This window comes from Hyla sarda, chromosome 2 (genome assembly GCF_029499605.1).
Source record: "Hyla sarda isolate aHylSar1 chromosome 2, aHylSar1.hap1, whole genome shotgun sequence".
NCBI lineage: Eukaryota > Metazoa > Chordata > Amphibia > Anura > Hylidae > Hyla > Hyla sarda.
Genome location: NC_079190.1, coordinates 253,175,479 through 253,188,463, shown reverse-complemented (window position 1 = coordinate 253,188,463; position 12,985 = coordinate 253,175,479). Strand labels below are relative to the sequence as shown.

At 42.4% G+C, this 12,985-nt stretch overlaps 1 protein-coding gene across 8 annotated transcripts in view; it reads right to left on the bottom strand.

Annotated features, from left to right (window-relative positions):
- The window catches only part of ADGRB2 (adhesion G protein-coupled receptor B2), a 571,730-nt gene that overhangs the window by 76,453 nt on the left and 482,292 nt on the right, over positions 1–12,985 (bottom strand). For all 8 annotated transcript variants that reach the window (XM_056556966.1, XM_056556965.1, XM_056556968.1 and 5 more), the window contains 4 exons: positions 12,158–12,304; positions 11,866–12,044; positions 11,651–11,694; positions 6,803–6,929 (listed from right to left, as the gene is read on the bottom strand). In XM_056556966.1, the coding sequence (XP_056412941.1) occupies positions 6,803–6,929; positions 11,651–11,694; positions 11,866–12,044; positions 12,158–12,304 (497 nt within the window). The remainder of the gene's footprint in view (positions 1–6,802; positions 6,930–11,650; positions 11,695–11,865; positions 12,045–12,157; positions 12,305–12,985) is intronic.

The following is a 12,985-nucleotide window of genomic DNA, read 5'->3' as shown; positions in this document are numbered from 1 at the left end:
AGGAGACCATAGAGCAGCACAATGACAGAGCCTGGAGGTGGTAAAATTAGCATGAGGAAACCATAGAGCAGCACAATTAGAGAGCTTGGAGGTGGTAGCATCAGCATGAGGAGACCATATGGTGGCACAATGACAGAGCATGGAGGTCGTAGCATTAGCATGATGAGACTATAGAGCAGTACAATGAGAGCCTGGAGGTAGCAGCATCAGCATGAGGAGACCATATGGCGGCACAAAGACAAAGCCTGGAGGTGGTAGCATTAGCATGAGGAGACCATAGAGCAGCACAATGACAGAGCCTGGAGGTGGTAGCATTAGCATGAGGAGACCATTGAGCAGCACAATCTTGAGGTGGCAGTAGCAGCATGAGGGCCATGCCAACTGAGGGTTGAGTCTGAAGAACCCACTGACTGTTGACTGGGGGTGTCGGATGTCACTTGGGATGAAGTGGATGACCGAGTGAACCGATCAATCACGGCTGCTGGGTTGCTGGTCGAGACACGACTGCTAGCTGACACCGGGAGCTCAGCAACTCCGACTGCCACGCGCCCCTACTCTGCTGCGACCTCTGCGTGAGCCTGATGAATTTAGGCCTTTGCCACACCACAGTGCACGTCCTGGCACTGCTCTGCCTGACATACTTATTGCGTATATGAGGGGAGTACAATACACTTCAATACCCTTAAAACAGTAATTGTCTAGAACAGCAGCAAGTGTGTACTATTGGCTGTCCTTTCACAGTATATAGGCCCCTGACAGATTAACAGGTACAAAATAGTACACTACTTAGATGTAGGTATGTGGCATGCACTTATGAGGGCAGAAAAATGTGCTACAGTACACCAAAAAAAGTATCTGAATACAACACCAGCCAGTGATTACTTTTGCCTGGACATTCACAGTATCTAGGCCCTTGATAGATTAATAGGTACAACATAGTACACCACTTAGATGTAGGTATGTGGTATGCACTTATGAGGGCAGAAAAATGCGCTACAGTACGCTAAAAATAATAATTTTTGCCCACAACACCAGCAGTACACAACAGTGCTGCAGCACACAGTCACTGTGTACTAAACCCACAATTGCAAAAAGACTCTCTCTCAAATACTATTAGGAATGGACTGCTGGGTATGGATTATACCGTCTACAGACTAGAATAACCAGCAGACCAGTTGTTGTAGAACAAAGACACAGATTTGCCTAAAAAATTATTTCTCCCTCCTCTGAAAACCTTTCTGCTGCTGAAGCAACACACAGCTCTCTGCCCCTCTCTGTAATACAATGCTGTTCACAGTGACTGAGGGGTTAATTGCAGTAAGAATTAATTTCTGTGCAAAAACACTGTGCTATGTGTCCAACAGAAGGCTGAGGTGACTAAGAGGTGAAACGCCACTGCAACAAGCTTTACTGTGCAATGTCTGTTCTATCTCTCTGCAGTGTAACGAATGAAATGACGAGCCGGAAAATGGCTGCCGAATATACAGGGCTGTGACATCACAGGGGTGACTAGCTGCTGATAGGCTGCATCCTGCATGTGATTCAGGGTCATCCTGCCTACCTGCCTTCCCGCCTTGCCTTCCCGATTTCCCAGCGTTCCTTGCCCCATGTACTGACATATGGATCCGCCATTTTAGATGCCCTGGAGCCTGGACCGCAGTAAATAGAGTTTAATAAAGCGATTCGCACAATAAAATCGCTGCGATATTCGCATTCTTGCAAAATGACATTTTCTTGAAATTCGTAACTAATTCGGGTTTGTCAGCTTCGATTCGCTCATCTCTAATTATATGTATATTTATTATATATACATTGGTTAAAAAATGTGAGTATATTTTTAGGTGAAAAACTGCTGTCCCTGCAGCTATTGCCTGTGTCTCTATGAGGAGTCTAAATACAGGATGTGTGGGTGGGACAAGTAAGGCTCTGTGCAGGCTCCTGGCTTGTCAATCATCCTGATGTGTGAGCCAGGAGTATGTCATAGAGCCTAAGTGCACAGAGCCCAGCTTGTCCTCACTGCACAGAGCCCTGCTTGTTTTCTATGTACAGAGCCCTGCTTGTCCTCTGTGCACAAAGCCCTGCTTGTCCTCAGTGTATAGAGTCATGCTTGTCCTCAATGTACAGAGCCCTGCTTGTCCTCAGTGTACAGAGCCCTGCTTGTCCTCAGTGCACAGAGCCCTGCTTGTCCTCAGTGCACAGAGCCCTGTTTGTCCTCACTGCACAGAGCTCTGCTTGTTCTCAGTGTACAGACCCCGCTTGGCCTCAGTGTACAGAGCCCTGCTTGTCCTCAGTGCACAGAGCCCTGCTTGTCCTCAGTGCACAGAGCCCTGCTTGTCCTCAGTGCACAGAGCCCTGTTTGTCCTCAGAGTACAGAACCCTGTTTGTCCTTAGTGTACAGAGCTCTGCTTGTCCTCAGTGCACAGAGCCCTGTTTGTCCTCACTGCACAGAGCTCTGCTTGTTCTCAGTGTACAGACCCCGCTTGGCCTCAGTGTACAGAGCCCTGCTTGTCCTCAGTGCACAGAGCCCTGCTTGTCCTCAGTGCACAGAGCCCTGTTTGTCCTCAGAGTACAGAACCCTGTTTGTCCTTAGTGTACAGAGCTCTGCTTGTCCTCAGTGTACAGAGCCCTGCTTATCCTCAGTGCACAGATCCCTGCTTGTCTTCATTGTACAGAGCCCTGCTTGTCCTCGGTGTACAGAGCCCTGCTTATCTTCAGTGTCCTGCTTGTCCTCACTGCACAGAGCCTTGCTTGTCCTCAATGCACAGAGCCCTGTTTGTCCTCAGTGCCCAGATCCTTGTTTGTCCTCAGTGCCCAGATCCTTGTTTGTCCTCAGTGCACAGAGCCCTGCTTGTCCTCACCGCACAGAGCCCTGCTTGTCCTCATTGCACAGAGCTCTGCTTGTTCTCTGTGTACAGAGCCCTGCTTGTCCTCAGTGCACAGAGCCCTGCTTGTCCTCAGTGCACAGAGCCCTGCTTGTCCTCAGTGCACAGAGCCCTGATTGCCCTCAGTGTACAGAGCCCTGCTTGTCCTCAGTGCACAGAACCCGGCTTGTCCTCACTGCACAGAGCCCTGCTTGTCCTCAATGCACAGACTCCTGTTTGTCCTCAGTGCACACTCTGCTTGTCTTCAGTGTACAGAGCCCTGCTGGTCCTCAGTGTACAAAGCCCTGCTTATCCTCAGTGCACAGAGCCCTGCTTGTCTTCGGTGTACAGAGCCCTGCTTGTCCTCAGTGTACAGAGCCCTGCTCATCTTCAGTGCCCTGCTTGTCCTCACTCCAAAGAGCCTTGCTTGTCCTCACTGCACAGAGCCATGCTTGTCCTCAGTGTACAGAGCCCTGCTTGTCCTCAGTGTACAGAGCCCTGCTTGTCCTCAGTGCAGAGCCCAGCTTATCCTCAGTGTACAGAGCCCTGCTTATCCTCAGTGTACAGAGCCCTGCTTATCCTCACTGCACAGAGCCTTGCTTGTCCTCACTGCACAGACTCCTGCTTGTCTTCACTGCACAGAGAACTGCTTGTCCTCACTGCACAGAGACCTGCTTGTCCTCAGTGCTTATCCTCACTGCACAGAGCTCTGCTTGTCCTCAGTGTACAGAGCCCTGCTAGTCCTCAGTGCACAGAGCCCTGCTTGTCCTCAGTGCACAGAGCTCTGCTTGTCCTCAGTGTACTGACCCCTGCTTGTCCTCAGTGTACAGAGCCCTGCTTATCCTCAGTGTACAGAGCCCTGCTTGTCCTCAGTGTACAGAGACCTGCTTGTGCTCAGTGCACAGAGCCCTGCTTGTCCTCAGTCTACAGAACCCTGCTTGTCCTTAGTGTACAGAGCCCTGCTTGTCCTCGCTGCACAGAGCTCTGCTTGTTCTCGCTGCACAGAGCTCTGCTTGTTCTCGCTGCACAGAGTTCTGCTTGTCCACCCACACTTCCTGTCTCCTCACATACACTCAGACACACAGGCAGTAGCTGCAGGGACAAAATATACACATTTTTTAAATCAATGTATATTACAAATATACATATAATGTTATTTTCTACATTATATAAAAAGTTTTTGCCAATGACAGGTACACTTCAAAAAGAACAGAAGTTTATAGTAGTTGAAGAACAGAATAACAGAACAGAAGTGTATAGAAGGTTATGCATTGACAACCAACCATGTTTGGTGGAAAATAAACCTGGCAGTAATATGATTGCTTCGAGCCATGAGGCCCTTTTTTTTAACTTTAATATTTGAGGTACTGGGTGTTTCAGTAATATGTCCGTAATATACACCTTGGCCGGTGGCAGATAATGCCATAAAGTAATATACATGATGCTGAATCTCTGTTGATTTGAGCCTGTTCCTGTTGGCTAAGTTGCATATAGTGTGCCCAGAAGCAACCTAACTGTTACTAACATTATTCCCTTAGGGTCTAATCACACGTACAGTTTTCTGCGCAGATGTGATGTGCAGATTTGATGCGCAGGATTAGAAGCGGTGTTCAGTCATTTAGTTTACATTGAAATCTGCAGCGGAAAATCCTGTGCATCAAATCCTACGCATCATATCTGTGCATCAAATCTGCACATGTGAACAGACCCTTATTGTGTAAAAAATAAGTGTAAACTAAGTCAATCATGTAGTATTGATTCCTTCATACATACAGCTAAATAATGACTAGGGGTTTGTGATCAGTTGATGGAGCCTATTAATTTCTATGGGACCCAAACTAATACCAGCATTTCCTTTTCTTTTTTTACATGATCAGTTTATTTTCTCTTACCAGGTTTACTATAAGGACAATAGGTGAATAAAAAAGGTATGGAAACAGTGGCAGTTTCAGACTTAGAAATACAAGGGTTTGGTACCATGTTCCAGTAGAAAAAGTTTATTGCTCTCAGACAAAGAAAAAAATCACAATCTTGCAGTTTTAATACCTTTTATCGCCTAACAAAAATAAATCAAATAATGTTACCTTGCGAGCTTTTGAACCTGCTTGGAGTTCTTTTTCTGGTTATACCATACCAGAAGAAGAACCATAAACAAGTTCAAAAGCTCGCATGGTAACATCATTTGATTTATTTTTGTTACACAATAAAAGGTATCATAACTGGAAGACTGCAATATTGTCTCTCTCAGAGAGGAATACTGAGATAAAAAAAGGCATACTGCAAACATATGAACCTTGCCTTATTTCAGCCATGGTACAGCAGCTCTGCTTTCCCCCTTTCATTGACCACTGCTTCCTTTATCTTCACCTTGATCTCCAGGAATAAGCACATTGCCAATCTATGCTGTATAAAGTTACCATGCATTGTGCAGTATTATGATAGATATGATAATAGGGCCTAGCATCAGGCTGAGTGGTGAGGATATAACAAGTAAGGGATAGTGCCCATCGCTCAGGGGGTCAGGTAAATTTTTCAGTAATCGACACTGTTGTGATACATCTTCCTCTCTATGGCCTTCTAAAAAGGCTCTATCTGCTATATAATGATATTTATGTCTTCTGAAATGTCACAATTTTAAGCAAGCACATTAATCACAAAAGCTTCATGGTGACCAGACACTTATAGTATAAAACTATTAGCAATAGAAAGTGTCACTTTTTTAACACATGAAACAAATAGATGATAGTATCACATTTGTCTATCTCTCCTTTCACCTCTACGCCTGCTTCGCTAGGCTGTTGAAAGCTGTGCCCATATGAATCAAACTCACAGAAGTCACTACAGGAAGGGATAAGAATGATGGATTGTTCTATACTCATTTAGGTTCTTATCTGATCAACCACTCAATAGATTGGCAATATAAACTGCCATGAATCTATGGTGATATAGACTGTCATATAATGCGTATTCAGCAGATAAACCCCTATATCCAGATGTTTGTGCATCCTGTCATGGCGGATCATAGAAAGATTTTCTTAGTCAATGTACTTAAACTTGACCAAACACTATTAGTATTTAGAGAGTTTTAGAGAGTTTGGATTGGACCAGTGAATGTAGAAGCACACCTAAACATCAATCCTATTCTCTTCAATCCTATGGTAAATACTGTATTAGCACTTCAAATGACCAAATATGAATACTCATGTATGAGTAAGGCCAGCACCTGGCCGAAACGCGTCACATCCTGCCTTGCACATGTGTAGCTCTATGTGAATAAAGACAACTATTGGATCTGTAATCGAGCTGGAGTCTCCTTGTCTTATGTATGAAATTATAACAAAAATGTAATCTAAAATAATAAAAACAAAATGCACAGAGGCTTCTAAAATGCACTTAAGTCAATTATACTAAGGATCATGCATTATACATATCAGCTGTAGATCTGTCTCTTCCAAATAGGAAATCTCTCTATAGGGTTAGACAAAAATATACTTACTTAACTTTTATAACATGTTTAATTCTTAACAGAACTAATCTCCCTCACATAATTTATGACAGGAATCCATTATCACACGGCCCAGTGTTTTTACAGTGAAAATGCACAGTCAGCTAAATAATGTGCAGTCTGTTATGTTGAAATATGCCCATGGATTTTACATAGGTTAAGTGTGTAAGTGCTATAATGGAAGATTAGTGGGTTCTAGTTCTCTGCTTCCTAATAGACAAGCAAAATAAAGCACTAAAAATACCCATTAAAGACTAGCAATAATGTCTATGCAATAATAACCACAATAACACAACGATAATTAAAAAGAATAGGCCTCGAATGGTCAGTGGAGTGGAGTTCTTCCTTGATCAACCAGCAGTTAGCCTTGGATATCACATAGTACCGTAATTGTCATGTGCAAAACCTCCAGGCCTATATAGTTTCCTATACTTACCAACTCCTTGGGAAGTTGTGCCAAGACTGCAAAGGTGGAAAGCTGGTTGCAAAGGCATTTGGTGTGAGATGGATGGGTTGGTAGGGTCTGGCAGCTTTCAGTGTCCCAGGTTCCACTGGATACATCACTGGTGATCAGAAGAAGAAATATGAAGCCAAAACCTGAAAAAGTACAGCTGGCAGCAATACAGATTCCCTGTATACTAGGACACTAGGAAAGCTGTGCATATCTGGAGCAGACACAGCAAGCCTGCATCACTTTGCTGGAGCCTTGAATATCAGTGTGTGTGGGTGAAACCCAGGGAGAGAAGTGAGGCAGGGAAAAGAAGGAGTGTGGGGGAGAAAGAAAGGCAAAATGAGGGGGAGAAACAATGGGGAGGATGATGATGTGAGAGAGGGAGAATGGCAATGACAGATGAAGAAATAATGTGTGGGGATAGACTGTGCGGTGGTACTACTAAATGTGTGACATGCACAACGTAAGAGCTGAAAGGGCAACACAGAGACTCAAAAAGGGAGAACAGCTGGTAAGGCATCAGAGAGAAAACACGTAGGACATAAATGGAATCTACAGTGAGTGTGAGCAATGGGGAAGAGATAACGTTATGCGGTAAGACATTATTCTCCAGGGATTACACATGAAAAGGAAAAGACTAGAGGAAGAAAAGCATATGAAATATTGAGCCAAGAGAAAGAAAAAAAAGAGCAAAAGGGATCATATTCTGAATAGTGATGAATGATGCAGCTCCTAGGCTTAGAGGGTGTCTGAGGTTTAAGCTGACATCACAGCAATCCTTCTTACCTCGCTGTCACTCCTTCCCAGGTGCTTCACTACCCTACATCCCACCTTAGCTAAACCTTCAAAAATATAACTATGTCTAAATATATTCTTCATACATTCCTGGTTACTGGGCCTTTTACAGTGTTATAAGCAGCGGACCTTTTTATATTCCACATGTAAAACAACTCAAGTATATAAAACATCACATATACTTCAAAAATCGTGCCGTTTCAGGAGCATGCAAAGTGCTGTCCCTGATTACTATTATATTCCTACATTTCTATGAACTAATGCTAGGGGTCCAATCTGAAGAATATCAGATGGAATACAATCTGTACTATATATCACTATATCTCGCCTCATTCATTCACGTTACTCTGGCAACCATAGAAAATCAACTATAGGAATAAGAAATGGCAAGGATGAAGGTTTCTCACACTCCTTCACACCCACACATAAACACGTACACACCTTTTATTACTCAAACATGTAGCAAGCGTCTACCATGTGACAAACTGAAACAACCGTATCTGGTCTGGAAACATACATACAGTAAGAATAAGTCTTTTCCAACAAGTGAGCCTCCAGCTGTTGCAAAACTATAACTCCTAGCATGCCCGGACAGCCTTCGGCTGTCCGGGCATGCTGGGAGTTGTAGTTTTGCAACAGCTGGAGGCACACCGGTTGGGAAATACAGATTTAAAATACATTATTTTTTTTGGGGGGGTGGGGGGTGGGGACTGAAACCATTCAACTGAACCATTAAGGGGGTACTCCCGTGGAAAACTTTTTTTTTTTAAATCAACTGGTGCCAGAAAGTTAAACAGATTTGTAAATCACTTCTATTAAAAAATCTTAATCCTTCCAGTACTTTTTAGGGGTTGTATACTAAAGAGAAATCCAAAAAAGAAATGCATTTCCTCTGATGCCATGACCACAGTGCTCTCTGCTGACCTCTGCTGTCCATTTTAGGAACTGTCCAGAGCAGCATATGTTTGCTATGGGGATTTACTCCTGCTCTGAACAGTTCCTAAAATGGACAGCAGAGGTCAGCAGAGAGCACTGTGGTCATGACATCAGAGGAAATGCATTTCTTTTTTTGGATTTCTCTTTAGTATACAGCCTCTAAAAAGTACTGGAAGGATTAAGATTTTTTAATAGAAGTGATTTGCATATCTGTTTAACTTTCTGGCACCAGTTGATTTTAAAAAAAAGTTTTCCACGGGAGTACCCCTTTAATGGTTCAGTTGAATGGTTTCAGCCCCCCCCCCCCAAAAAAAAAATAAATATATATTTAAAATCTGTATTTCCCAACCGGTGTGCCTCCAGCTGTTGCAAAACTACAACTCCCAGCATGCCCGGGCAGCTGAAGGCTGATTTAAAAAGACTGATTTAAACTCCCAGCATGCCCGGACAGCCGAAGGCTGATTTAAAAAAAAAAAAAAAGAAAGTTTTCCATGGGAGTACCCCTTTAAGATAAATAAGACAACTCTGCAGTACCTGGCAAAACTGCTATTATAGATCCTTCCTACATCTGTCATTGTGGGAGACAAGGATCAGGCTGTTGGACGAACTTGCCCAACCCAATTGTTTTCAGGGTGAGAAAAGGCACCAGAACTGTCTGGCAGCAGTTTAGTTCCTCCTACCATACAGAACACATGCATGCTTAGCCAAAATGAGCATGCCACAGGCTGTCCAAGCATGCTGGGAGCAGTTTTTTTTAACAGGTAGAGGCCCCCTGGTTGGGAAACACTGGTATAAGAGGTAGAGTTAGAGTGGCACATGCTTCTAAACCTGGTCATACCCTTCATCTAGTTGTCAGCAAAACATAGTTTCTCTTACCATACAGAACACATACATGCTTAGCCAAACTGAACATGTCAAAGGCTGTCCGGGTATGCTGGGAGTTATAGTTTTTTAAGCCCATAAGGACCACAGGTTTTCTCATTTTTGCGCTTTTATTTTTTCCTCCTCACCTTCTAGAAATCATAGCCCTTTCAATTCTCATATAAGGGCTTGTTTTTTGTGCCACCAATTTTACTTTGTAATACCATCAATCATTTCCCTACAAAATTTACATTTTTACATTTACAGAACAGAATTGCCACCAGAAAAAAAAATATTTGTGGGGCAAAATTGAAAAAACTAAAAAAAAACAACACACCATTCTGTATTTTTGGGTGCTTCCGATTGTAGCAGTGCACCTTATCTTTATTCTATAGGTCCATATGGTCGCAAGGATACCTAATTTATATAGGTTTTATTTTATTTTACTACTTAAAAAAAATTATAACTACATGGACCAAAATTAGTATGTTTAAAATTGTCATATTCTGACCCCTATAACTTTTTTATTTTTCTGCATTCGGGGATGTATGAGGACTATTTTTTTGCGCCATGATCTGAAGTTTTTATCGGCACCATTTTTGTTTTGATGGGACTTTTTAATCCCTTTTTTCATTAGATTTGTTAGGGTATGCAAAATGATCAAAAATTCACAATTTTAGACTTAAGAGGTACTGTCCAGAGCTGGAGAAAATCCCCATAGCAAACATATGCTGCTCTGTACAGTTCCTAAAACTGACAGCAGAGGTCAGAAGAGAGCACTGTGGTCATGACATCAGAGGAAATGCATTTCTTTTTGGATTTCTCTTTAGTATACAGCCCCTAAAAAGTACTGTAAGGATTAAGATTTTTTAATAGAAGTGATTTACAAATCTGTGTAACTTTCTGGCACCAGTTGATTTAAAAAAAAAAAAAGTTTTCCACAGGAGTACCCCTTTAAAGTGGCACACACTTTTAAACCTGGTCGCACACTTCATCTAGTTGTCAAGAAACACTTGTTCAACTAACAGCTATCTCTCCCAACCTGCCATCCTATGCATGCTTGGCTAAGTACGGACGTGTTATGTATAATGGGAGGAACTATGGGTAAAGGCTGTTTGGGCATGCTGGGAGTTGTAGTTTTGAAACAGCTGGAGGCACACTGGTTGGAAAACACTGATTTAGAGAGAAATGGTAAGAATAATTCTTTGTGGTTCTTTGTAACAGACAGAGCCATTCTGTTTCATAAACAGATTTCCAGCATATACCCTGACATTGTGAAGAAAAGGAGAGGCAAACGCTCAACATGTTTAAATCGAAAACTTCAGCAGCTGCAAAAAGTCCTGGCGCCATCTGCTTTACACAATAACAAATTAAATATGATTGTAATACATATTTTTTTTATTTTTTTTAAAGCCCCATTTTGTCTTTTGGAAATTTCATGTCCTGTTTGACAATTAGACAAATCTCTTCCGCGCACAGCAAGGAAATCAGCTGCGGGGGTCTTTTCATTCCCACTGACATCAACACAATGTAACGTTATGATGCTGATTGGTCAATGTTTAAGAAAAAAAACAAACAAAAATCAGGAAAAAAAATATAAAACAAACAAAAAGCCTCCAGCGTTCCGAGTCAGTACAGTTTCAGCACTTCTAAATCTGGACAGCTCCGGGTCCCAGACTTGGAAAAAGCTTTGAAAGGCTTTCAGCAATGATACTGTATTCTCCGTACAATCTTGTACAGGTATGGGACTAGCAGGGAGAAAAAATAGCTGCCATTATTTTATTAGTGGCGACTTTCTTATTGTATCGAAAAAGAGAAACTTTCTGCCGTCACATTGTCTCTAGCTCTGAAGCGACTCTCCGCCGCTTGGTGATAAAGGACAGAGAAAACTATGCAGGAATTAGCTCTCATTTCCAAGGTCAGCCACAATAGTTTATTTTATTGGAAACAGATATGAAAAAGACACGTTCTGCTACAAAAGGGAAAGAAATCAACTGTTGGAATAAAGGAAAAATCAGCTGCTTGAATAAAAGTCTTTGACACAATTGTACAAGACTTAGGCATAAGATGTAAAGCATTGTGGTAGAAAATTAACCTTTGTAAGAATAGAAGAAAGGTTTTAATCATATATCATCCAAATACGGTGTAGGAAGCATACTTAAGCAACGTGATAGAGGAACATTGTCATCTTTTCTTGTTTCTAGTGTTCAATCTACCTCTGAACTGATTGAGTATACCAACCTTTTAGAGTAATCCCATACAGCGCACTGGGGACTTGATGTGCCCTGTTAGATAAGAAGACACGCTTTATTACAACAATTCTTTTTAGTTTTAAGATGTATAAAGACATATGATGTACTAAAGGGATGGGAAATGGGCATAAAGCCCCAGACTGGCACCAAAGATAACAGCATTCCAATGTAGACTAGATCATGGATGTTCCACAAAGTACTTACATTGATTATATGTGATAACTCTACCACCACTAGCTGCTCTACAGGTTTGGTGAGAGGACGGACAGTGACAGTCAGAACCTTTGAACTGACAGCTAGGGAATTACTTGGAGGAGGTAAGATGAGCCCGAGAGTACGGTAAAGCACTGCACCTATCACAAAGTACGCAGAGTCCTCCGTCTCTGCAGTTCAAAAACAAGAAAAGATTAGATAAGTGTTTTACATTCACATTCTGCACCACTGCCCATTCATGCAATACATTTCCTACATATGTTAATACCCATCAAATGTTTACCTGCTTGGGGCAAAGAGAGAACTTCTTTGGGAATGAAAAGTTTATCCTCAGAGTTTCTAGCCCAGTCATTCATCCCGCGACGACCTTTCATGGGGAAGTTAATATCACTGGAAACCGCTGAGACAGGTTCCCTCTGGATACTAATAACTGTGTGACACATAACATGAGAAGGCTTAGCACATATATATGCCGTCATTTAAAGGAACATTACAGAAAAGATTGTCCAATGGGGTCATTGATATCTTGAAATCTGCCTCACACACTACACAGCATGAAAGGAATGCCTAAATACTTTAACTCAAAGGGTGCCATAAAGTTATATAACTTACCACACATCTTTGCATTGAAAGAAAAGTTTGTGTGCCAATAAAAAAAAAAATTCTACTGTCAGCTAACTACTGGGCAACTGATCATGTGACCATGGTTAGCTGAAAGGAAATGGCGAATCACTGCTTAGCTAGTGTAGATTGTAACTGTTTCCCCAGCATGCACTGTTCGGCACTCTGATGCATGTGCTGTAGGCACAGCTGCGATCTATGCTAGTTTAGCTGGATCCAGTTGGGACCACTATATTGCAGGGCCGGCTCTGCCTATAGGCAAAATAGGCAGCCGCCTAGAACGCCCTTTCGAACCACTTGCTATACCAGCTCAGCCAGAAGCACCACCATAACCCCCCCCTATGATTATTGTCACCCCAGTAAGGTAATTATTAAATAAGGGCAGGTTTGTTACAGTGTGTCCCCCAAGTAGTAAGGAGATTACATGAGGTGGAGGTTTGTTACAGTGTGTCACACCAGTAGTAAGCTAATTACATGAGGAGGGGGCTTG